Below are 24,227 nucleotides of genomic sequence, written 5' to 3' on the forward strand. Positions count from 1 at the left end.
TTATTGGCTGAGTTGCAGAGGTAGTTGATTTGTTGAAGGAAACGCAATATACACCTTTTCCCTGTCCCGGCCTGTAATTGATAGTTTCCTTTTGTGGATTTTTCTGTTGGGGGGTCTGTAATTGAGGTAAGTGGGCTGGCTCCCCCTTGTAGCCTCCCCTGTCTAGCCTCCTGATCTCTATTGTAGTGAGGTTTCCCTTTATTGATATTCACAACAACACTCTGTTTTTATTTTTTATTTTTTTTATTTTTTTTTATTTTTTTAAATTTTTTTTTATTTATTTATGATAGTCACAGAGAGAGAGAGAGGCAGAGACACAGGCAGAGGGAGACGCAGGCTCCATGCACCGGGAGCCCGATGTGGGATTCGATCCCGGGTCTCCAGGATCGCGCCCTGGGCCAAAGGCAGGCACCAAACCACTGTGCCACCCAGGGATCCCAACACTCTGTTTTTAAAAGTTCATTTATTTCATTTGAATCATCTCTACATCCCAGGTGGGGCTCAAACTCAAACGGCAAGATGAAGAGTCCCACGGACCAATCTAGCCTTGCAGCCCCGATTTTCATCACTATACGATTTGTTGTCACGTTTGTTTTGTATAAGCACCCAAGTATTTTAATGCCTATTATTGCATAACAAATGACTCAAAACTTAGCAGCTAAGGACAACCAACATTTATTATCTCACAGTTTTTGTAGCTCAGTTCTGGAATGACTTAGTGGGGTGGTACTAACTGGTTCAGAATCTTTCCCGAGAGGGGCCCCTGGGTGGCTCAGTGGTTGAGCATCTGCCTTTGGCTCAGATTGTGACCCTGGGGTCCCGGGCATTGGGCTCCCTGCTGGGAGCCTGATTCTCCCTCTGCCTATGTCTCTGCCTCTTTCTCGGTGTCTCTCATGAATAAATAAATAAATTCTTTAAAAAAAAAAAAGAATCTTTCATGAGATTGCAATCAGATGTGAAGTAAGGGTTTGAGTGGGGTTGGGAGCCCGGTTTTCCAGATGCCTCACCTCTATTGCTCTTTCCCATTGGACGTTTCCATAGCACTGCTTGACGGGCTATGATGTGGCATCCAGCCTCTCTCCGTGAATGAGGGGAGAATCTGAGAAGTAGAGACAGACAGAGGAGAGGGACAGGGAGAGGGAGCCGGAGCACAGGAAGCTGCAGACTTGTAGGATCTAGTCTAAGTCACACACAGCCACACCTGCCACATTCTGCTCATTGGAGGAGGGTGGAGGTGTCTGGCCCACACCCAAGGGAAGGGGAGTTAGGCTTTCTCTTTTGAGAGGAGTACCAGAGAATTTGTTGAAGTATTTGAAACCACCGGAGGAGAAGAGGTGAACAACTGGGGTGAACAGGGGCAGGGCTGGAAGAGAGAGTTTCACTCTATTTTTATAATCCTCCAACTACGTATTTGACTATCCTAAACACATTCATTACATTTCTTCCAAAAGGAAACATTTTAGGCTATTTGGGAAAGAATAGGGAGAGACATTAAAGAAAAAAAAAAGTTGAACAGGTGAATGGGAGACATTGACCCTTGCCCGGAAAGATAGGAAAGAGGGAGGGTCTCCTTCGGGCTCACCCCGCGCTCCTCCCCGCCCCATACTTAGCATTTTCACTTTCCAGGACGTGGGGTGGTGGTGGTGTGCGGCCGGAGTTTGGGATGATGGGTCTGGGGGGGGAGAGAACTCTGTAGCGAGAATGTTCGATGGGACGGTTTTACTGCGGCGTTCGTCCTTTCTTACAGCTCACGTCCTGTCACGATACACTTCTGTCTAGATCGTTCTGGGGCCGAAGCCTGTGGTCCCCGTTGATTCGATGCCGTTTCTGGATGACTTACAAGGCCCACCCTTCCGGCCTCCACCCCAGGCTCCGCACCTGGGCTCCGGGAGCTGGCCCGAGCCGGCCCAACCGGGAAGCTCGCCGAGACGATCTCACCTGTAATAAAATGGGGGGGGCGGGGGGCGGGGGGCGGGTTCCATCTGCACGAAGACGTGGCACGAAACCCAACGGCTTTATGGTCTCCATAAAAAAGGTCGTTGAGGTCAAGGGTGCTGACGCGTTCGGCACGAACCGTGCTCCCCGCGCCCCCCGGGTCCCACGTCGGGAGGCCACGGGCACGTTCTCGCGGGCGGCTCCGGACTCGTCCTGCCGCTTCGGTGCTCGCGGGACCACGCGGCCGCCCGCGAGCCACGCACCGGCCGTCACTCCTGCGGGTCCGGGCGCGGGCGCGAACTCTCGGCCGCCAGCGACGTCCTTCCTGGGTCTCTCGGGGACTCGGGGACCCGGGTCCCCGCCCTCCCCGGCCGCATCCGGGCCCCCACCCCGCCCCCCTCCCCTCCCCTCGGGTCCCCGCCCCCCGGGACCCCCTCTCCCCGCCCCCTCGGGTCCCAGCCTTCCCAGCACCCCCGCCCCCTCCCCTCGGGTCCCCGCCCCTCGGGTCCCCGCCCTCCCCGGCCGCATCCGAGCCCCCCCGCCCCTCCCCCCGCGGTCCCCGCCCCCCCCGGCCCCCTCTCCCCGCCCCCTCGGGTCCCAGCCTTCCCAGCACCCCCGCCCCTCCCCCCTCGGGTCCCCCCCTCGGGTCCCCGCCCTCCCCGGCCGCATCCGGGCCCCCCCCGCCCCCTCCCCCCGCGGTCCCCGCCCCCCGGGCCCCCTCTCCCCGCCCCTCGGGTCCCCGCCCTCCCCGGCCGCATCCGAGCCCCCCCGCCCCTCCCCCCGCGGTCCCCGCCCCCCCGGGCCCCCTCTCCCCGCCCCCTCGGGTCCCAGCCTTCCCAGCACCCCCGCCCCTCCCCCCTCCGGTCCCCCCCCCCCCCCCCCCCGGCCAACTCCGCGCATGGCGGCGTCTCGGGTGATGCGGCCACGGCTCGAGGCTGAGCGGGGTCCACCGTCCTTCGTAGGGGCCTCGCCGGCCCGATGCCGCGCCCCGATCCTCGAGGGGCGGGGGGGGAGGCGGCGGAAGGGAGGGCACGTCACGCGCCGCGGGCAGGAGCCGCGGGCCGGGCGGCCAGGGCGAGCGCCGGCGGAGACCCGAGGGCGCGGGAGCCGCGCGGAGCGGCGAGCCCCGCCCCCGCCCCCCGCTTCCGGCGCCCTCGGGCCCGCCCCGCGCCGGCGGTGCCACATCCTCCGGTGACGTCAGCTGGCGCCGCCATATTGGGAAGGCGCAGCCCCAGCCGCCGCCGCCGCCGCCGCCGCCGCCCGGAGCCCGGCTTCCCCCGGGCCGCGGCCGCACGAGCGGGGAGCGCTGCTCGCCTCGCCTCGCCTCGCCTCGCCTCGCCTCGCCTCGCCGGCCCGCCCGTCTCGCGCCGGCCCGTCTCCCCATGACTGCCCCCGGCCCCGCTGCCGACGGACGTCGCCCGGGCGCCGCGATCTAACACGGAAGCCCGGGCCGCGGGCCGCGGGGGGGCGAGGAGGGAGGCCCGGCAGGTCCCGCGGCCCTCTCGGCGCGGCGCGGCGTCCCGGCGGGAGCCATGACCTCGCTGACCCAGCGCAGCTCGGGCCTGGTGCAGCGGCGCACCGAGGCCTCCCGCAGCGCCGCCGACAAGGAGCGGGTGGCGGGCGGCGGCGGCGGCGGCGGCGAGGACGACGCGCAGAGCCGCCGCGACGAGCAGGACGACGACGACAAGGGCGACTCCAAGGAGACCCGGCTGACCCTGATGGAGGAGGTGCTCCTGCTGGGCCTCAAGGACCGAGAGGTGCGGGGCGGGGGCGCGGCGGGGGCGGCGGCGGGGGCCGAGCCGGGGGCCGAGCCGGGCGCCCGCAGGCCCTGCCCGCGCTCCTCCACAGTCTCCCCGGCGCTCTGCACCGCTTCCCCCCTTTTCCCGCCTGTTTAACCCTCGGAGCCCCCCCCCCCGCGGAGGGCCTGCTGAGGGGAGACCCCTGGGACCCCCAGCACCCCGCGCTCCCGCGGGCCCTACAGGCCTTCGGACTTGGGGGGGCTCCACGGTTCTGCTTTATTGGGGGGGGAGACCAGAACCCACGCACACGCGCGCACACCACTTAACCCTGTGCCGTTGGGAATTTCGAAACATTTCAGTGAAGTGCTAATGGAGGCGAAAGTCCTTTTGCACCTGATAAAAAGTTAAAAGTCCCGATTAAATTCTCACGACGCCTCCCGGAAAAGGACTTCCCAGGTTGTAACTTTGCTTTGGGTAAGAGATTATTTTCAGCGTCACTTTTGCATGTCACCGGTCGACTAGTCTCCAGGACGCCGCGCCATCCGAAGGGAAGACTTCCTCTCCCTCGGAGCGCTGCACACGGCGGCTGTGGGGTTGGACCGAAAGGTCTCGCAGCCCCAGGTCTAGGTTAAAGCTGCCAGGGCGGTCTCGGTGGTGGGATTTCGAAAGGTTATTTCCAGCTCAGTGTCTTGGGTCTCAGTGTCTTTCACACACGGAGAAGTGGGAGGAAACCTACTAAGGTGGGATATCTGCATATTCTCCTCCTAGGTTCTGTCGTTAAGGTTTTCCTAGGTTGGCTTCATCACATATCCTTTGATGTACGAAAGTGATTATTTTTAGAGACGTGCAGCTGATCAGCTGGATGAATGGATAGTCTGTAAGTCACACATGGGGAGGTGGTTCTAGAAGCTCGTTTTATCCCAGCATAGAAACTGTACACTTTTTAAGAGTCAAATAAGGAAAACACAGAGCTATCCCAAGTTTGTTTTGAAAAATTTTTTAAAGATTTTATTGATTTGAGGGAGTGAGCGAGCTGAGAGCAGGAGCAGGGATGGAGGGAGAGGGAGAAGCAGAGAGCCTGATACGGGGATATGGGGCTGGATCCCAGGACCCCTGAGATTATGACCTGAGCCCAAGACAGGTGCTTCACCGGCTGAGCCACCCAGGTGTACCTTGTTTTGGTTTTTAATAAAGTTTTCCTAGCTCAGAAAGGTGGGCAAAAAATTTGATCTTTATAAAACAATTTAGTCTTATTTCACCAAAACTTTATTTTTTTTTTTTTTTTTTTTTCACCAAAACTTTATATGGACTGTGGCCTCCTAGTATTTAGTGATTTAGTGAAAATAAATTTACTTTGAGGGGATCCCGGGTGGCTCAGTGGTTGAGCGTCTGCTTTCGGCCCAGGGCCTGATCCTGGAGACCCGGGATTGAGTCCCACATCCGGCTCCCTGCATGGAGCCTGTTTCTCCCTCTCCCTCTCCCTCTGCCTGTGTCTTTGCCTCTTTCTGTGTGTCTCTCATGAATAAATAAATAAAATCTTTAAAATTATTTTGATAGAAATGTCTAGAATATTTGTGACATCTAGGTTTCCCATTTGTAGGTTTTTTTTTTTTTTTTTTTCATTTGTAGGTTTTAATAATGATCACTTGAAAAGACCTCCCTCTGAGTGTGAAAGGGGCTCTCAGTAGGTTTCTTAACTACTGAGTTACGATGGGAGCAGATTGTATGTGAAACTCTTTTTTGTTCATTACGAAAACAATATACAGATCTTCCTTAATTTACGGTAGGGTTATATTCTGATAAGCCCATCATAAAGTGAGTATTTTAAGTTGAAAATGCATTTAGTACTAACCAACCAAACATTATAGTTTAGCTTAGCCAACCTTAAACATGCGCGGAACATGTTTTATGTTAGCCTACAGTTGAGCAGAATCATCTATCACAAAGCGTATTTTATAGTAAAGTTGAATAGCTCATGTAATTTATTGAATGTCGTATTGAGAGTGAAAAAACAATGGTTGTAAGTACATCCATTGGTTACCCTTGTGATCATGTGGCTATGCCTAGCAAATTGTATGCAGATCACTAGCCCAGGAAAAGATCAGAATTTGAAGTATTACTTTTGTACAGGCATAACATTGAAAAATTAAGTTGGGGATGGTCTGTGGATAGAATGTCTTAGAAATGTGATTTTTAGGAAGTATTCAACTTGCCAGATTTTTAAGCTTCACAATTTAGAATCTTGGTAATAAATATTTTACTTTAAGTGCCGTTCCCCCCCCACCCCCCCCTTTTGGAGCAAAAGTAACATTTTAGAAAATACCAAAAAAAGAAAAAAATGAAGATGGCAGTCATCTATATTCCTGAGTGAACAGTTTTGGTTTATAGTTTTTGATAGTTTTCTGTGTGGATATGTCCTGTGTGTAAAATTAAAACTTAAAGCCGGAAAACAAAAACCCCAACTAAAACCAAAATTAGCTTTTGGATTTGAGTCACTCCAAGTGAGAAATTATGGTGAAAAAGTACCTTTGTTTCCCAAATATGTGTTACTGGAAAAGGTTAAGCTGAAGCATATTGACTTGCTATGTTTCTGTGGTATTCATGAAGATAATCTAAAGAATTTGTTGAAGCTTACTGGTACTTAAAAAGGTAGACAATTTAGATTTCTTTGGTGGCAGGTAAATTGAAACCATGTGTTGTGCTTCTGTCAGGAGCCACTGTAGTTTGGCATCTCGTGGCTAAGGTCCAGACACTAGTCACTTCTGACCATTTCTTGTGATTTCAGCAATCACATAGAGAAACTTTTTATTTCCCCTTTTGCAGGCAAGCCCAGGGAATTGAAGTAGAGGTGGATGGGCTTGGGATTTGACATTGTTTTAGATTTAGGGTTTTACCTATATAACTTGTCTTCACATCTTTTTTTTTTTTTTTAATTTTTATTTATGATAGTCCCAGAGAGAGAGAAAGAGAGGCAGAGACACAGGCAGAGGGAGAAGCAGGCTCCATGCACCGGGAGCCTGATGTGGGATTCGATCCCGGGTCTCCAGGATCGCGCCCTGGGCCAAAGGCGCCAAACCGCCACCCAGGGATCCCTTCACATCTTTATAGTACTAATAACCAGACCTATAACCTTCTCCATTCATAAGTTTTGGGAGGTTTTCCCCCCTGTGTCTTCAACTTGTATCATTCTATATAGGAGGTAAGGAATTACTCTTACCTAGAGCCTAGGCGTTTATGCTTCTTAATAATTAAATTTATGGGGACACCTGGGTGGCTCAGCGGTTGAGCGTCTGTCTGCCTTTGGCTCAGGGCGTGACCCCGGAGTCCCGGGATCGAATCCCACATCGGGCGCCCTGCATGGAGCCTCCTCCTCCCTCTGCCTGTGTCTGCCTCTCTCTGTGTCTCAAGAATAAATAAATACAATCTGTAAAACAAAAACAAGCAAAAAAAGATTTTAATTTGTTTGATAGTAAGTTTCAAGCTTTAGGGACAATATGTAGGTTAATTGACTGCTTTAGCTTACATCCATCTTTGTTATCTTTGGGTACTCTAAAGATATTAAAACCTAAAATTTAAGGTTAGGTTAGGTCATTAATGATGGATATATTACCGGGGTGTGTGTGTGAGAACTATTATATTTGAAATCCAAACAACTGAGAAAAAGTTAAGAAATCATAAAATGGTGAAAATTGGTTTTACTTTTTTTTTTTGTTTTTGTTTTTAAGATTTTATTTACTCATGAGAGGGAGAGATGGAGAGATGGCACACAAGGGAGAGCCCAAGCAGGGGGAGGGGCAGAAGCAGGGAGTCTGGCTTGGGGTTTGATCCCAGGACCTTGGGTTCACAACCTTAGCCAAAGGCAGACACTTAATCCACTGAGCCACTCAGGCACCCTTTACTTTGACTTCTAAAAAAAGCTGAGATATTATGGCTTTTTTTTTTTTAATTTTTTTTAAATTTTTATTTATTTATGATAGTCACAGAGAGAGAGAGAGAGGCGCAGAGACACAGGCAGAGGGAGAAGCAGGCTCCATGCAGGGAGCCCTACGTGGGATTCGATCCCGGGTCTCCAGGATCGCGCCCTGGGCCAAAGGCAGGCGCCAAACCGCTGCGCCACCCAAGGATCCCGATATTATGGCTTTTTAAAAAATTTTTTTGTTCAAAAATGTATACAGGAAAGTGCATGTAAGTGTGATGAATTTTCACAAACTGAACACAACTGTTAAACAGTTTATTCCACCTAGGTCAGGTGCCTGGGTGGCTCAGTGGTTGAGCGTCTGCCTTCGGCTCAGGTGGGGATTCCAGGGTCCTGGGATCGAGTCCCACATTGGGCTCCTTGCAGAGAGCCTGCTTCTCCCTCTGCCTGTGTCTCTGTGCCTCTCTGTGTGCCTATAAACAAAATCTTAAAAAAAAAAAGCATCTAGAAATAGAACCACTTTCCAGAAGCCCCAGGTGATGCCTTTCAAGTTACTGCCTACTCCTCAAGGGTACCCACTAGCTTTACTTTAGAATTCAACATAGAATAATTTTGTCCATTTTGGACTTCCATTTGCATCTTTTGTTTTGCATTGTGACATCCGTATTGTGTGGGTTGTCATTTGTTCATTTTCTGTGAATTACCAATTTAACACATTTCTAATCTACAGTGTTTACAAAATGACATTGACTTACATTCTGAATCTAGTGCCCCTCCAGTTCTCTTTTTACTGAACAGAAGACTCAGCTTGCCAACAAGCAGATGGTCTGGCCTCAGATTTTCTATTAGGAGTATCTCTAAAGTCATTGTGAGGAATTTTTTCTTTTTTTGAATTTAGATATACATTTTACACTTTTTACCAGTGATTTTTCCTTTGTGGCTTTTATTAAAATACGGGTGTCCTAACCCCCTCTGCGATTCCGGTTGTTCAGTCTGGATGGAGCATCAATGACATAGATATTAAGTAAATCTTGGGGTGGCCTGGGTGGCTCAGCGGTTTGGTGCCGCCTTCGGTCCAGGGCCTGACCCTGGAGACCCGGGATTGAGTACCACGTCGGGCTCCCTGCATGGAGCCTGCTGCCTGTGTCTCTGCCTCTCTCTCTCTGTCTCTCAAGAATAAATAAATAAAATCTTAAAAAAAAAAAAAAAAGATATTAAGTAAATCTTTAGAGGCCACAGCAAGGATGGTAGGCTTAAGCTTGAATTCAACTTCCAAATTAGCAAGATTCCTGTAATCTCTCCCTATTTTTGAAGGGGAAAGGCAGCAGATGAGCCACATATTTTCCTTTCCCTATTTGATTTTTCCATAGCTGCCTCCAAGAGCCATAGAGTTTTCAGAATACCTCATAGAGAATTACCTCAAATAAGTAGTGTCATATGCTTTTTTTTTTTTTTTTTGCATTTTATTTCTTTATTCCCTCAGGACATCATTTTTAAATTATATTTATTAAAAATTTTAATTGAAGTATAGTTGATGTATTAGTTTCAGGTGTATAACAGTGATTTGATAATTATAAACATTTCAGAATCCTCGCCTTAATAAGTGTAGTTAGTATCTGTCAATGTACAAAGTTATTACCATATTTTGTTATTATTATTTTCAAAGACTTTATTCATGAGAGACCGAGAGAGGGAGAGAGAAGCAGAGATATAGGTAGAGAGAAGCAGGCTCCATGCAGGGATCCCGGGTCTCCAGGACCACGCCCTGGGCCAAAGGCAGGCACTAAACCGCTGAGCCATCCAGGGATCCCCAGTTATTACCATATTATTGACTAATCTCTATGCTGTACTTTTTATTCCCTTGACTTTTTATTTTATTTTTTTATTTTTTTATTTTCTAAAATTTTTATTTATTTATGATAGTCACACAGAGAGAGAGAGAGGCAGAGACACAGGCAGAGAGAGAAGCAGGCTCCATGCACCGGGAGCCCGATGTGGGACTCGATTCCGGGTCTCCAGGATCGCGCCCTGGGCCAAAGGCAGGCGCCAAACCGCTGCGCCACCCAGGGATCCCTCCCTTGACTTTTTAATTAATTTTAATTAATTTATTTAAATAGGCTTCATGCCCAGAGTGGAGCCCAACGCAGGGCTTGAACTCGCGACCCTGGGATCAAGACTTGAGCTGAGATCAAGTCTGACACTTAACTGAGTGAGCCACCCAGGCACCTCTTGATTTACTTATTTTATAACTGGAATTTTGTAACTTTTAGTCCCCTTCACCTTTTTCACTCATCCTTCCCCCCCTTTTTTTATTTTTTAAAGATTTTATTTTTAATTTATTCATGAGAGAGAGAGAGCGAGAGAGAGGCAGAGACACAGGCAGAAGGAGAAGCAGGCTCCATGCAGGAAGCCCGACGTGGGACTCGATCCCTGAACCCCAGAATAACACCCTGAGCCGAAGGCAGATGCTCAACCACTGAGCCACCCAGGTGTCCCAGTGGAAAAGTTCTTAAATTGGAGTTAACAGATGGAGTTTAGAAACTGAGCACTCAGCAATTATGTGTGGATTTTTCTAGAGAAAGAGGACATAACTTTCATCATATACTCAAAGCACTTAGTGAACCAGAAGATTAAAAGATAACTGAATAGGAGCTGTTTTAGTTTAACTTTTTGGTTTTTTCTTTTCTTTTTTAAAAGATTTTATTTTTAAATAATTTCTACACTCAATGTGGGACTCGAACTCACAACCCCAAGATAAAGCATTGAACCAGCCAAGTGCCCTGCTTTACCTTTTAAAAAAATTTTTTTTTTTTTTTTTTTTTTTTTACTTTTTTTGGCGGGGGGAGTGCGGGGGGAAGGGACAGAGGGAAAGGGGAAGAAAGAATCCTAAGTAGGTTCTCCACTCCCAGCAGAGAGTCCCAATGCAGGGCTCCATCTTACAACCCTGAGATCATGACCTGAGCTGAAACCTAGAGTCAGGCACTTTACTGACTGAGCCACATAGGGAGCCGGTCTTTTTTTTTTCTTCCTGAAAACTTACAGAAAATTCCAGGTTTCAGGGTTGCAGTGAGTTGGATTTGAGTTTTTGAGATTTGAGGTAGGAAGCTGACATTTCTGTAGCCTGGTCATCTTGTTTGAATGACATCACAAGCTGTGTAACTACCACATCTCGAATTCTAACAATGTCCATATTTTTATCATATATTTACTGAGCCAGTCCTTTGATGGAGTACAAACACTAGGAAGAAGACCTCTATGTACAAGGCCATTTTATTTTAGTTCTGTATGTCAGAACTCATTGTAAACTACAAAATGAAATTCTGTTGCTGTTCTAGAATTTTTTGATAGTGAATATCTCTTCTGGCATATACTATCACTCAATCAGTATTTATTAAGTAAATCATGTATTTTTTTTTTTTTTAAATCATGTATTTTTGATGGGGGTCATGTGATCCCTAAGGGAATGAAAGTTGGTTCTGGGGATGGTAGGGAGAAGTTCTTACTTTTTACATATAAGCATAAATATGCATAGGTCGTATAAACAGGCAATGTATTCATCTTATTAAAATTGTGGGGGTGGGGAAAGGGTGGTTAGGGAAAAAAGTCTGAAAAAGCTCCTTTAGGGAGCAGTAATGGAAAAAAAAGTTGAGAAAGAGATGAATCAGTATTGAAAATACTAAGTTTGTACTCTTAACCTGAGGTTTAGAAAATTCTCATAGGAATTTTTATTGTAATAGAATTTGGCTTCTAGTTCAGTAGTGGGAGGAACAATTTTAGGGTACAACTGTAGGAGGGTTTTTTTTTTTTTGTAGGAGGTTTTGAGTGAGATTTTAAGATCAAAGTTGTTCTTGTTGATAGTGCTTAGGTAAAGTTTTGTGAGTTGTCCCATTCCCCCAATACCTTCTAGGAGAGCCTGGAAATTAAAGAACTACATATAAATTGCTAATGGTTATTTTTACTCTGGTTTCGTTTTCTAGTTTCAGTTTCTTAAAAACCATTTTTAAAGCTTTATGTTATATGAAATAAGCTCAAAATAACATTTAAGTATTGTACTTTAAGAAAAAAGAATAACTTAAATTTTTTTCACTGAAATTGAGCTCGTCCTTTAATTTTGGATCTATATTACCTAAAATGGAAGCAGGTTTAGTGTCCATAGGTTCAGTTTAACCCAATTACTGAACACATTCTGTATATCAGTCTCTTCTTGGTGGTGGGGTTTCAAAGAATAATTTCTTACCCTCAAGGAGTTTCCAGTCTATGTAGAAGACATATGCAAATGATTATCATAAAACAGATTGCTGACTTTCATGAAAGTACATGTTAAGTGTAGCATGGAAATAGTGGTGGTGGTGGGGGGAAATAGCATCCCCACTATGTTTTGGATCAGCAGCCAAAAGACTGCCATGTTCCTGACTTCCTGCCTTGCCCTTACTAGTTAGCCTGCCTTGCCCTTGACTAGTTAGAACAACTAGGATAAATGATTTTAATTCTTAGACCCAGTGCTAAGTTTTCCCCGGGCAGAATGGGCTTACGTTTGTGGGCTGTCCCATAACTTCTAGATTATAGGGGTCCCCTGAATTGGTATATGTGTAAGTGCTTTGAAAACTGCAAAGTACTGAATGAATGCAAATGGGTAATTACCTAGCCCCCAGAAGCAACTTAAAATTTATCATGGTATTGATATGTATTTAATATTTTCCTATTTTTATTGTTTCTTGACCCTCTTTTAATTTATCTACTGGGCTTAGAACATTCCTCTTCTGACCCCTATATCACCATTTCTTCCCACCTTTCTGTGGTCCTACCACCTGTCTTTGATGACCCCACCCTCCACCCCCTTTGGGGAGGGAGGTGATGGGATGAAGTCCTTGCCACCTGACTTCTTCTCTTAAGATGGTAGGGCTGGGTTTTCTGGAGAAGGCTTGGCTCATAATCCTTTCTTTTATAATTTATTTAATTGAAAAAGATTTTCCTGTTTCCCTCCTTTTATTTTTCATTTTCCCCTTGCTATAGGTCCTTTGGCTACCAAGGCCTTCCCTGAGGGGGTTGAAAGTAGGGAAACATGGGAACAGCAGTTTCCAAAGTTGTATGAAATTATAAAACAACTTTGTGCAGGACTTTTTGTTAAATGAGTCTAGGGATAAAGTAACCAGAAAAGTCTTAGTTTTCACAGGCGTATAGTCTAGTAGTGGAGAGACACATGAGAATTAAAGTAAGCGTAAAGTAGCATCATCCTAAGTGCCACTCGAGTAGTGGAGACAATGCATTTTTAGTTCAGAGGAAGTAGTGAATTAGGCTGAGGCTGTTCAGGAGAATGTCAGGAGCAGAGGGGAGTTGAGCTGGGCATTGTACTACTTACAGAAGAAGGATGGGCATTCCATTCTAGGAGAGGAGGGGAGGCTGGGCCTTGCAACAGAATCTCCCAGGAGATTCTATTCACAAAGTAGTTTGAAGCTGACTGGAAATTGGTTTGGGATTAACTTTCATTTGATTGTCACAAATATTCTTTTAAGGACTCCTCTCAGCCAGGTGTCTCATGCATCTGTGAAATTTTTTTTTTTTAAAGTGTTCGTTTGTGTGTGTGTGTGTGTGTGTGTGTGTGTTTAAATCATCATTAGATGTGGTCACTTTATTGGTTTTTTTTTTTTTAATTTTTATTTATTTATGATAGTCACACACAGAGAGAGAGAGAGAGAGAGAGGCGCAGAGACACAGGCAGAGGGAGAAGCAGGCTCCATGCACCGGGAGCCTGATGTGGGATTCGATCCCGGGTCTCCAGGATCGCGCCCTGGGCCAAAGGCAGGCGCCAAACCGCTGCGCCACCCAGGGATCCCTCTATGAAATTTTATTTTATTTTATTTATTTATTTTATTTATTTTTTATTTTTTTTTAATTTTTATTTATTTATGATAGTCACAGAGAGAGAGAGAGAGAGAGGCAGAGACACAGGCAGAGGGAGAAGCAGGCTCCATGCACCGGGAGCCCAACGTGGGATTCGATCCCGGGTCTCCAGGATCGCGCCCTGGGCCAAAGGCAGGCGCTAAACCGCTGCGCCACCCAGGGATCCCTTATTTTATTTTATTTTATTTTATTTTTTTTAAATTTTTATTTATTTATGATAGTCACAGAGAGAGAGGCAGAGACACAGGCAGAGGGAGAAGCAGGCTCCATGCACCGGGAGCCTGATGTGGGATTCGATCCCGAGTCTCCAGGATCGCGCCCTGGGCCAAAGGCAGGCGCCAAACCGCTGCGCCACCCAGGGATCCCCCTCTATGAAATTTTAAATTAGAAAATTGTTTAAACATACATTGTAGTGATTTTCGTAAACTATTGGATGTGTTTAGAAATGATTGCTTAGTTTGAATTTAAGGTAATCTGTCTATCCATCATCCATCTCTTGTTCTCAAATAGATGAGGATCTTTTATGATCTGGGCCCACTGACTGCTGGGCTAGAAAGATTAAAATGGTTCCGTTCTACAGTCTCAGTAGTCTTGTGACTGATAGGTCTGAAAGAGTAAAAGGAAAGCTGGAGGTTCTTGATTTTTAAATTTTTTTTTTATTGTCACAAAATATATGTCACGTAAAATTTACTATTTCAGCCATTTTAAAGTGTATAATTCAGTGGCACTAAGGACATTCAGATTGTTGTGATGTTGCAGCCATCTGTAGAACGTTTTCATCATTCCAAACAAATTATACCCATTAATCACTAACTCTTCATTTCCCCATTTCCATTAGGTTCTGGCAGCCACTACAGATGATCCCCAACTTACAGTGGTCTGACGTACAAGGTTTTTTTTTTTTTTTTTTTTAATTTTGTAAAGATTTTACTTATTTATTCATGAAAGACACACGGAGAGAGAGGCAGAGACACAGGCAGAGGGAGAAGCAGGCTCCCTGCAAGGAGCCCGATGTGGGACTCGATCCTGGATCCTGGGATCATGCTCTGAGCCAAAGGCAGACGCTCAACCACTGAGCCACTCAGGCGCCCCTGACTTACAATTTTGACTTCATGACGTGAAAGGGATATGCATTCAGTAGAAACCATACTTGGAATTTTGATCTTTTCCCAGGCTAGCAATGTGGTCCAGATACTCTCCCCTTATGTCTGGCAGAGGATAGTGAGCAGCAGCTGCCAGTCAGCCCTGTGATCAGGAGGGTAAACAACTGATAATTTAGAACTATTCTGAACTGATACAACCATTCTGTTTTTCACTTCCAGTACAGTTTTTAGTATATTACATGAGATATTGAATACTTTATTATAAGATGGGTTTTGTGTTAGTTTTGCCCAATTATAGGCTAATCTCCATGTTTTGAGCATGTTTAAGGTGGGCTGGGCTAAACTATGATGTTTGGTAAATTAGGTGTATTAAGTATGTTTTCAACTTAAAATTATATTTTTGACCTACAGAGTGGTTTATTGGGATGTCACTCCATTATAAGTTGATGAAGATCTATATTCTACTCCTATATCTGAATTTGACTATCCTGGGTGCCCTATGGAAGTGGAGTCATGCATTTGTCATTTTGTGTCTATTTTACTTAGCATAATATTTTCAAGTTTCAATTGTGTTATAGCATGTATTGGAAATTTCATTCCTTTTTGAGGCTGAATAATATCCCATTATATGTATATACTACATTTTGTTCATCTGTTGATGAACATTTTTAGTTTTTTCTTTTTAGCTGTTGTGAATAAGTTTGCTTTGAACACTATTGTACAAATAACTGTTTGAGTCCCTGCTTCAGTTCTTTTGGAAACATACATTAGAAGTGGGATTGCTGGAACATATGGTAATTCAGTGTTCAAATTTTTGAGGAACTACCATATTGTTTTCCACAGCGGTTGGACCATTTTACATTCCCAGAAGCAAAGCACAAGGAAAGCATCTTCTGCACGTTTTGGCCAATACTTGTTTGTTTTTTTGGGGGTGGCGGCGGCGGCGGTGGTGGTGATAGCCATTGTAACAGGTGTTAAGTGGTTTTGATTTGTATTTCTCTAATGATTGGTAATGTTGAGCATCTTTTTATGTGCTTATTAGACATTTGTATGTCTTCTTTGGAGAAATATCTATTCAAAGTTTTTTCCTGTTTTTTTTTTTTTTTTTTTTTTTTTTTTTTAACCAGGTTGCTTTGTTGAGATTTAGACGTTTTCTTATATTCTGGATATTAATCACTTAGTAGATATATGATTTGCAAATACTTTCTTATGTTATATGGGTTACTTTTCACTATATTGGTAGTGTCCTTTGGTCCACAAAAGTTTTTAAGTCTGCTTTATTTATTTATTTTTCTTCTGTTGCCTGTGCTTTTGGTGGCATATCCAAGAAGTTATTTCAAAATTTAATGTCTTGAAGCTTTTCCGCTGTTTCCTCCCATGATTTTTATTATTTATTTGTAAAGATTTTTGTTTGTTTATTCATGAGAGACAAAGAGGCGGAGACATAGGCAGAGGGGCAGAAGCAGGCTCCCTGTAGGGAGCCTGATGCAGGACTTTATCCCAGGACTCCAGGATCACAACCTGACCTGAAGGCAGACGTTCAACCCCTGAGGCACCCAGGCATGCCCTCCCGTGATTCTTAAAGTTTTAACTCTCATGTTTAGGTCTTTGATAGTTTTTTTTTTTTTTTTAAATTTTTATTTATTTATGATAGTCACACACAGAGAGAGAGAGAGAGGCAGAGACATAGGCAGAGGGAGAAGCAGGCTCCATGCACCGGGAGCCCGACGTGGGACTCGATCCCGGGTCTCCAGGATCGCGCCCTGGGCCAAAGGCAGGCGCTAAACCGCTGCGCCACCCAGGGTTCCCGGTCTTTGATAGTTTTGAGTTAGTTTTTGTGTATGGTGTAAAGTAAGGGTCTAACTTCATTCTTTTGTATATGGATATCCAGTTTTGTCAATGGCATGTGCTGACAAGATTGTCCTTTCTTCATTGAATGGTCTTGGCACACTTGTCAAAAAAAATCATATGACTGTACATGCAAGAATTTATTTCTGGGCTCTATTCTAGTCCATTGGTCTGTATTGTCTTTATGGTAGTAGCACATTGTTTTGATTACTCTAGTTTTATAATAAGTTTTGAAATCAGAAGTGTGAATTTTCCAACTTTGTTCAAGCTGTAAATTTTTTTTTTTAAAGATTTATTCAAATTTATTTATTCCTTCTTTGCTCTGAGTTTATATATAAATAGAGGCTTCCCTTACCTGTCTTCCTCCCATCTCTATCTGCGACTCCTTCCTTTTTGTTACAGGGAAAAGGGTCTTCCACTTAAAGTTAACTCCCTTCCTCACCTCAGTATATTCTCCTTTGGGGACTGTGCTCTCTCAGCTCTCCCTTTTCCTCCATTCATCTCTTCTAGTAAGTGCACATTAGTATTTGCCATCATGGCTTTATTTTCCCCATACCTTTGTAGATGTGTTCTGATTATAAATCTTGTTATTAGTAACTTTACTTACTTTCAGTGGAATTGGCATTGAGAGTCTAGGGTTTGTATTTTTATGTGATTTCTTTCACTGGTGTGTGATGTGACTCTTCTCTCACCTCCAGATTTCTTTCTTTCTTTCTTTTTTTTTTCTTTTCTTTTCTTTCTTTTCTTTCTCTTTCTTTTCTTTCTTTCCAGAGAGAGAGAGAGGCAAAGATCCAGGCAGAGGGAGAAGCAGGCTCCATGCAGGGAGCCCAACGTGGGACTCGATCCCAGAACTCCGGGATCACGCCCCAGGCCGAAGGTGGTGCTAAACCTTAAGCCACTGGGGCTGCCCACCTCCAGATTTCTTAGATCACATTTTGGTTGATGCTTTTGCCTGGTCTGTGGAACAGTGGCAGCCTTTTCCTATTCCTATAGTGGAAAATGTATTATCATCTTAGTAGCTAGTAAGAGGATTCCTCTGAAGGGAGGAATTCCTGTGGCCTGTTGTCCAGATTACAGTGAGGAGGGGGAGAGTGATTCTCTCATCACCAGTAGAGTGGGCAAGAATGCTGGGTGCTGTGGGGAGTGGGTAAAGAAGACCTGCAGTTGAGGAGTGTGCCCAGACAACATGGGAAATGGTAGGGAATGCTCTAAGGAGACAACCTGAGCAGAATATTGGATGAGATTTGGCATGTTACTTGACAGGAAACTACCATTCTAGACAGTATATTATTGACAGGGTATATATGAAAATAACTATATGGGAAAGTCATCTTTCTAAAATATTTTACACAGCTGAGGAAGAAAATTTGTTGTCCAATAATGAGAACTAAGTTATGAGGGGTAGTTTGTGTGGAATAGGGAAAATAAAAAATCATTAGTACTTTAGGATTTTTTATTTTTTAAGATTTAATTAGTTTGACAGAGAGCTCATAAGCAGGAGAAGTGGTAGGCAGTGGGAGATGTAGAAGCAGGCTCCCCACCGAGTAGAGAGCCCTGGGCCTCAATCCCAGGACACTGGAATTGTGACCTGAGCTGTGGGCAGACACTTAACCCACTGAGCCATCCAGGTGCCCCATACCTTAGGACTTTTATTTTTTTTTATTTATTTTTATTTTTTTTTACCTTAGGACTTTTAAACAGAAGTTGGAAATGATACTGGAGGCAGTTGGAGGTTTTAAAGATAGCAGTAATGCTGTAAGCTAGATTTTTAGAAACCATTTCCTTAAGTGAAGAAAGAATTGATAGAGAATCAGGAGTCGGGAAGATTGGTAGTATGCTTGAGGTTACTAGCATTTGTGAAATTTGGTGCCGGGGTCTTGAATACTGAGGACACAGGCTTGATTGGAAAGATAGTTTTTATAGAAGAATTAATAGGATTTAATTACCATTAAAGCTTAGAGGAGAGAAGATGATTGGTTTGAATTTAAAAAACTGTTAGGGTAATAATACTTTCTTAATTATTTTCTTGTAAGAGCCTGTACTCCTTGTGGGTAAAGGAAATAAAATCAGTTCAGCTTTTATTCCTTTGACAAACACTTACAGAGGGTCGGTCTACTGTATGCTAGGCACTGTACCGGGGAAGACAGATACCTCTATCAACACACAAATTTGCATATATGTGTGTATAATTACACATTGCGAACGTTATTAAGAAGAAAAATTAGAGTATGCTGTGAGAAAGTGGGAGTGGGGGGAGGATACAGGGAAGAACTTTCCAAGGAAATGTTTAGGCTGATACTCAATGAATAGGAGCCACAGCCAGTGAAGACAGGTTAGTTGAATATGCTCCAAGGCTCTGAGGTGAGACAGCTTGACTTGGTTTAAGGAACTGAAACATGGTTCAGGCAGGTGTGGGGTGATGGGGGTAAAGGCCTGAGATTATGAACACACAAGATAGGGTTTTACAAGTCAGGTTAAGGATGTTGTATATTATCCTGAGTGCAGTTGGGAAGCCATTGAAAGATTTTGGGGAGTGATATACCTAATTTTCATTAACAATGACAATAAAAGTTCTGGGTAGAAAATGGATTGAACAAAGGCAAGTGATGAAAGTTGGGTGGGAACATTTTGGGCTATATTATTTTAGTCTTATTTTAAGTGAATTTGCTCATGTTTATTTTTCAGTTAAAAACAGCGAGATCTCATTCCAGTATTGTTTTGTAACCCTTTTTCTCTTAATGATATATAGTGGACCACCTTCTCATGTTAGTAAATATGTATTGACTTGGTATATATTTATGGAAAAAAATTCAGATGGCATAGAAAGAAATACTGTGTCTCATTATTTGCAGTGACTGTGTTATAGAACGTGTTATTTGATGTACCATAATTAATAGGTGTGCATGTTGTGGATTTTCATTTATTTTTCTAATGGCCTGGAAATCGCAGTATTACTTTAGCTTTTCATGTTTTTATTACCAGGTTCTCCTATATAATCTCATCCTTGTCTCTACCTGGCAGCCAATTCTTACTCATTTGTAGCTGAAGCTCTTTTCATCTTACTGTAATGCCCTAGGCAATGTTAGTTACTCTCATCCCTTTTGCTTGTTGTGTATCTAACACCTACCACAATGTCTAGTGTATTCTAGGTGTTTATGCATATGTATTAGTCTGCTGGAGCTGTCACAATAAAAAAAATACCAAGAGAATTGGTTTAAACAAGTTTCTTCACAGTTCTGGAGGCAGGAAGTCTGAAGATAGGATGCCTACCCGGTTGGGATTCTGGTGAGATTCCTCTTTCAGTGTCCTCACATGGCAGAGAGACACAGCAAAATCTCTGGTATCTCTTCTGAGATACACTCATGACTAACTAAACCTAATTATATGTCAAGGGCCCCATCTCCAGTTACCATCACATGGGGGTTAGGGCTTCAAAATGTGAATTTTGGGGGCACACAGTTCAGTTCATAGCATGTTTTTGGAATGAAGGAATGAATGTGAATGGTTGCCATTTTATTCATATTCGTATATTCATATTGAATCACAATTTTATTTTTATTCCATTCTGTGACTTCTGTCTTAAAGATAACCATCTTGATTATGTTTATCACCTCTGCCTAGCAATGTTTTGGCACTCAATAGATATTTATTGAATTAAAATTATATTTTCTTGGGACTGTTGGGTGGCTCAGCGATTCCGCTTCTGCCATTGGCTCAGGGCCTAATCCTGCTTCTCCTCCCTCTGCCTGTGTCTCTGCCTCTCTCTCTCTCTCTCTCTGGCTCTCATGAATAAATAAAAACAAATTCTATTTTCTTATTTCAAGAATTAAGAAATTATGTTTTACTTTATGCAGCTTTGTGTCTGCTTCCCAAACGATAGTGATTTTCTACAAGAATATCATACACACACCAACATCTAATAAACAAATGTGTTATGATGACTTGGTAGAAAACTTACATGCTTTCATTATTATATATACTTTTCAAAATGTCTTCAACTTAAAATACTGACAGTGTGATATAGTGGTGGAAACACAGTATTTAGAGTCCCAGCACTGTGGCTTTAGAGATGTCTGTTTCTGGAGTGTGAACATGGACATATTTCTTCTCTAAACCAGACTTTTCTTTTCATTCTTTCTTATTTTAAATTTTATTTTTAAGTAATCTCTACACTCAATGTGGGCTTGAACCTAAGATACTGAGATCAAGAATCGTATACTGTACCAACTGAGCCAGCCCTGTGTCCCTAAGCCTCAGATTTTCCAAATGTAAAATGATAGTATTATACTGTGTTATTTGGAGATGAGATGATAATTTATGTGAAAACAGCGTTGCAAACTGATATGTTTTTGTACTGTGTTTATTAAGTAAGTCCTTTAGTGCTTCCTAGAGAAGAATTTAGATTGGGATTATAGTTGGGTTTTGTTATTAAGATGGTGTTAAATACTCTCTTTAGAACTTCACTGATCATGAGTGTACATTTTCCCATGGAGCTTTCTTTCTTTTTTTTTTTTTAATATTTTATTTATTCAAGAGAGACATAGAGGCAAAGATACAGACAGAGGGAGAAGCAGGCTCTGCAGAGAGCCAGATATGGGACTCGATCCCGGTGCTCCAGGATCATACCCCGAGCCAAAGGCAGACACCCTCAACCGCTGAGCCACCCAGGCATCCCTTTGCCATGGATCTGTTAAAAAAAAATTCATTTGTTTGAAAGAAAGTCAGTTCGTATTTTTTCTAAAAGATTTTGTTTACTTATTTACTTATGAGAGATACAGAGAGGCAGAGACACAGGCAGGAGAAGCAGGCTCCCCGTGGGGAGCCCGAAGCAGGAATTGATCCCGGAACCCCAGGATCACACCCTGAGCCAAAGTCAGATGATCAACCACTGAGCCACCCAGGCATTCCAAAAGGAAATCAGTTTGTCTTACACTTAGTTTTGTGTCTCAGTATTGAAGAGATTAATGGCAGGTGTGGAAAGAAAAATGAGTATCGTAGTCCTTAACCACAGGGATTACCCAGTGGAGGGGAGACCTGAAACTGAACCCTCAATATACACTATGTTTTTTTTTTTTCTGCACATGCATATTTATGATGGTTTAATTTATAAATTAAGCACAGTAAGATTAAGAACTAATAATAATAAAATAGAGCAGTTAAAACAATGACCTGTAATAAAACTTAGGTGAATATGGTCTTTCTTAAAATGTCTAATTGTACTGTACTCCCCATTCTTCTTGAGATGATTTGAGATGATAAAAATGCCTACATGATGAGATGAAATGAAGCAAATGGGTAGGGACATTGTAATGTAGCATTAGACTGCTGTTGATCCGACCCATGAACTCAGGAGGACCATCTGCTTCTGGAATGTAGTTGAACATGGGTAAGTGAAACTGGATAAAGGGGCAAGGGGGGACTACTCTGATATCTTCTTTCATTTTCATGGGGGCTCAAGTGAAGCACACCTGGATTACCCATTAAACAAATAGATCTTGGAAGGCAAGACAGAATAATAGAGCCAGGGCTTTGGAGCTAGAGAGACCAGTTTCAGTTCCTGCTTTGCCACTCAGTAACTTTGGCAAGTTCTTTAATTCCCTTGAGCCTCAGTTTGATTATCTTATGAAAATGGAATAATAATGCCTACTTTATAAGGTCTCCAAGGATTAGACATGGTGTACATTAAATGCCTAGCCCAGTTTTAGCATACAGTAGATACTTAGTCTGTGGCGGACTATGAGTATATGGAGAAAAAAGGATTTGGGGAGGATATGTTTGAAATGTTAATAGAAGTCATCCTTGAAGGAGTGGGTGAGGATGGAAGGGGAGAGGATGAGGTAGGGACTTTAATTTTCTCTTGTATACTTCCATTTGAAAACAATTGTTAAACAAGTGAGAGTGACTGAGCTGTCTCAAGAGGAGTGTATAAATAAGACAACTGGTCCCTGGCTGGCTCAGTTGGTGGAACATGTAACTCTTGATTTCGGAGTTGTGCGTTCAAGCCGCATGTTGGATGTAGAGATTACTTAAAAATCTTAGAAAGAAATGTATACATAGGATGAGACCACTGAGCGTTACACTTAAGGAATAAATGGAGAAGAGTAACCTGTAAAAGCCTGAACAGGAGCTGCTGAGTAACATAGCCAAGTGATGTTATGGAAGCCAGGGGAGGAGGAGGGAATGTTAACAACATCAGCATTAGATGTTGTACTGCAGTTACTTAAGAGATTTGTTGAGAACTGTATCAGATTGCATTGGTTTGATAGTGAGAGAGTTATTTTTTGGGGTACCAACCCTTGCCCCATGCGTTTGCAAGTTCATGTATATATAGCTTTTGACTTCCCCAGAACTTGACTATTATTAGCCTCCTGTTAACTGGAAGCCTTACTGATAATGTAAAGTCTATTGACACAATTTTGTATATATATAATCTGTATTCTTGGAATACATTAGATAAAAGGGGCTCTGGGATGGCTCAGTTGGTTAAGTGTCTGCCCTTGGCTCAGTCATGATCCCTGAGATCAAGCCTGGGATTGACCCCCCACATTGGGCTCTGTGGTCAGTGGGGAGTCTGCTTCTTCCTCTTCCTCTGCCCTTGTCCCCACTTGTACATTTACTCTCTTGCTCTCTCAAATAAAATCTTAAAAGTTAGAGAAAAAATGTTGTTAAAGTCCTAAGGAACAGGAAATACAGTTGCAGTTCTGTATTCTATAGTGAAAAAAATGTACAGATAAGTGGACCTGTGTAGTTTAAACTCATGTTGTTGAAGGGTCAACTGTAGTTTGAAGGAATTTGGGGTCAGTGGGCAGGGTATAGAGCAGGACTGGTCTATGCCCTTTTTCTGAAATAGGCAAACTTGAGGATGTTTGAATGTCAGTAGGAAGGTACTATTATTATATAAGAGGTTTAAGATACTTTAGGAGGACGGGAATTGTGAGGAAAGGTACTTCTTGAGGTAGGAGAGCATGGGTAAAAGGATGAGCTTTAGGCAGTTTTCTTATTGTAACCAGACAAAAGAATGAGTATGGACAGAGTTCAGTTTATTGGTTTGATTCATTGCTAGAAGTTGAGGCCATTCCTATCAGATGGTATTTACTTCTTATGAAGTCACCTGCTCGCTCCATAAAGCAGAAGCATAAAGATAAAAATGAGCCAAGTTCAGAGACTTGAGGAGAAGGGAGTTTTGAAATAGTGTGTTAAGAGCTTTGATGAGGGAAACACAGAAGGATTTGTCAGGTATCATTGATGTCTTAGTTTAAGTTGTATTGAGATGGCAAGGTTTTTTTCCCCCCACTAGCAGTTCAGAAGCACAGAAAAGGAGAAAGTGGATAGCTGGATTGATCTGGAGTTGTTGGAGTTTGACCAGGCAAATGCAATGGAAGAAAAACAAAATGGATTTAAGAAATTAGCAAGAGTAGTTGAAGTGCTGCATTCTGGGCTTGTTTTCCCTATTTTTGAATTGGGAATAAAAATAATACTTCAGAAGATTATTATGAAGGTGTGAGTTACTACATGTTTAGTGTTTAGAATAATACTTGGCATGTGAGTGCTCAGTAAAGTCGTGCTGGTCAGAGTTGAGGGTAAAAATGGAGGGGACTGATGTAAAGAAAGGAGGGAGGTTTGGGATTGGAGTCCCCACAAAATTGAAGAGGAATTGGATGTAGATTGAATTAATTACTTGGATTGGGTTCTAACAGATTCTTGGGGTTTGAGGCTGGTATTAAAGTTCCTAGGGGAGTGAGAGTTCTTAGCCTGGAGTCAGTGGTAGAAATCAGAATAAAACAT

At 43.7% G+C, this 24,227-nt stretch overlaps 1 protein-coding gene across 1 annotated transcript in view; it reads left to right on the forward strand.

The window, feature by feature from the left end:
• Positions 1-3,281: 3,281 nt before the first annotated feature.
• GOLPH3 (golgi phosphoprotein 3) overlaps positions 3,282-24,227 on the forward strand; it is a 55,542-nt gene continuing 34,596 nt past the window's right edge. The window contains exon 1 of the mRNA XM_038535404.1: positions 3,282-3,692. Within this exon, the coding sequence (XP_038391332.1) occupies positions 3,468-3,692 (225 nt within the window). The 5' untranslated portion in view covers positions 3,282-3,467. The remainder of the gene's footprint in view (positions 3,693-24,227) is intronic.

This window comes from Canis lupus, chromosome 4, assembly GCF_011100685.1.
Source record: "Canis lupus familiaris isolate Mischka breed German Shepherd chromosome 4, alternate assembly UU_Cfam_GSD_1.0, whole genome shotgun sequence".
NCBI classification, from domain to species: domain Eukaryota; kingdom Metazoa; phylum Chordata; class Mammalia; order Carnivora; family Canidae; genus Canis; species Canis lupus.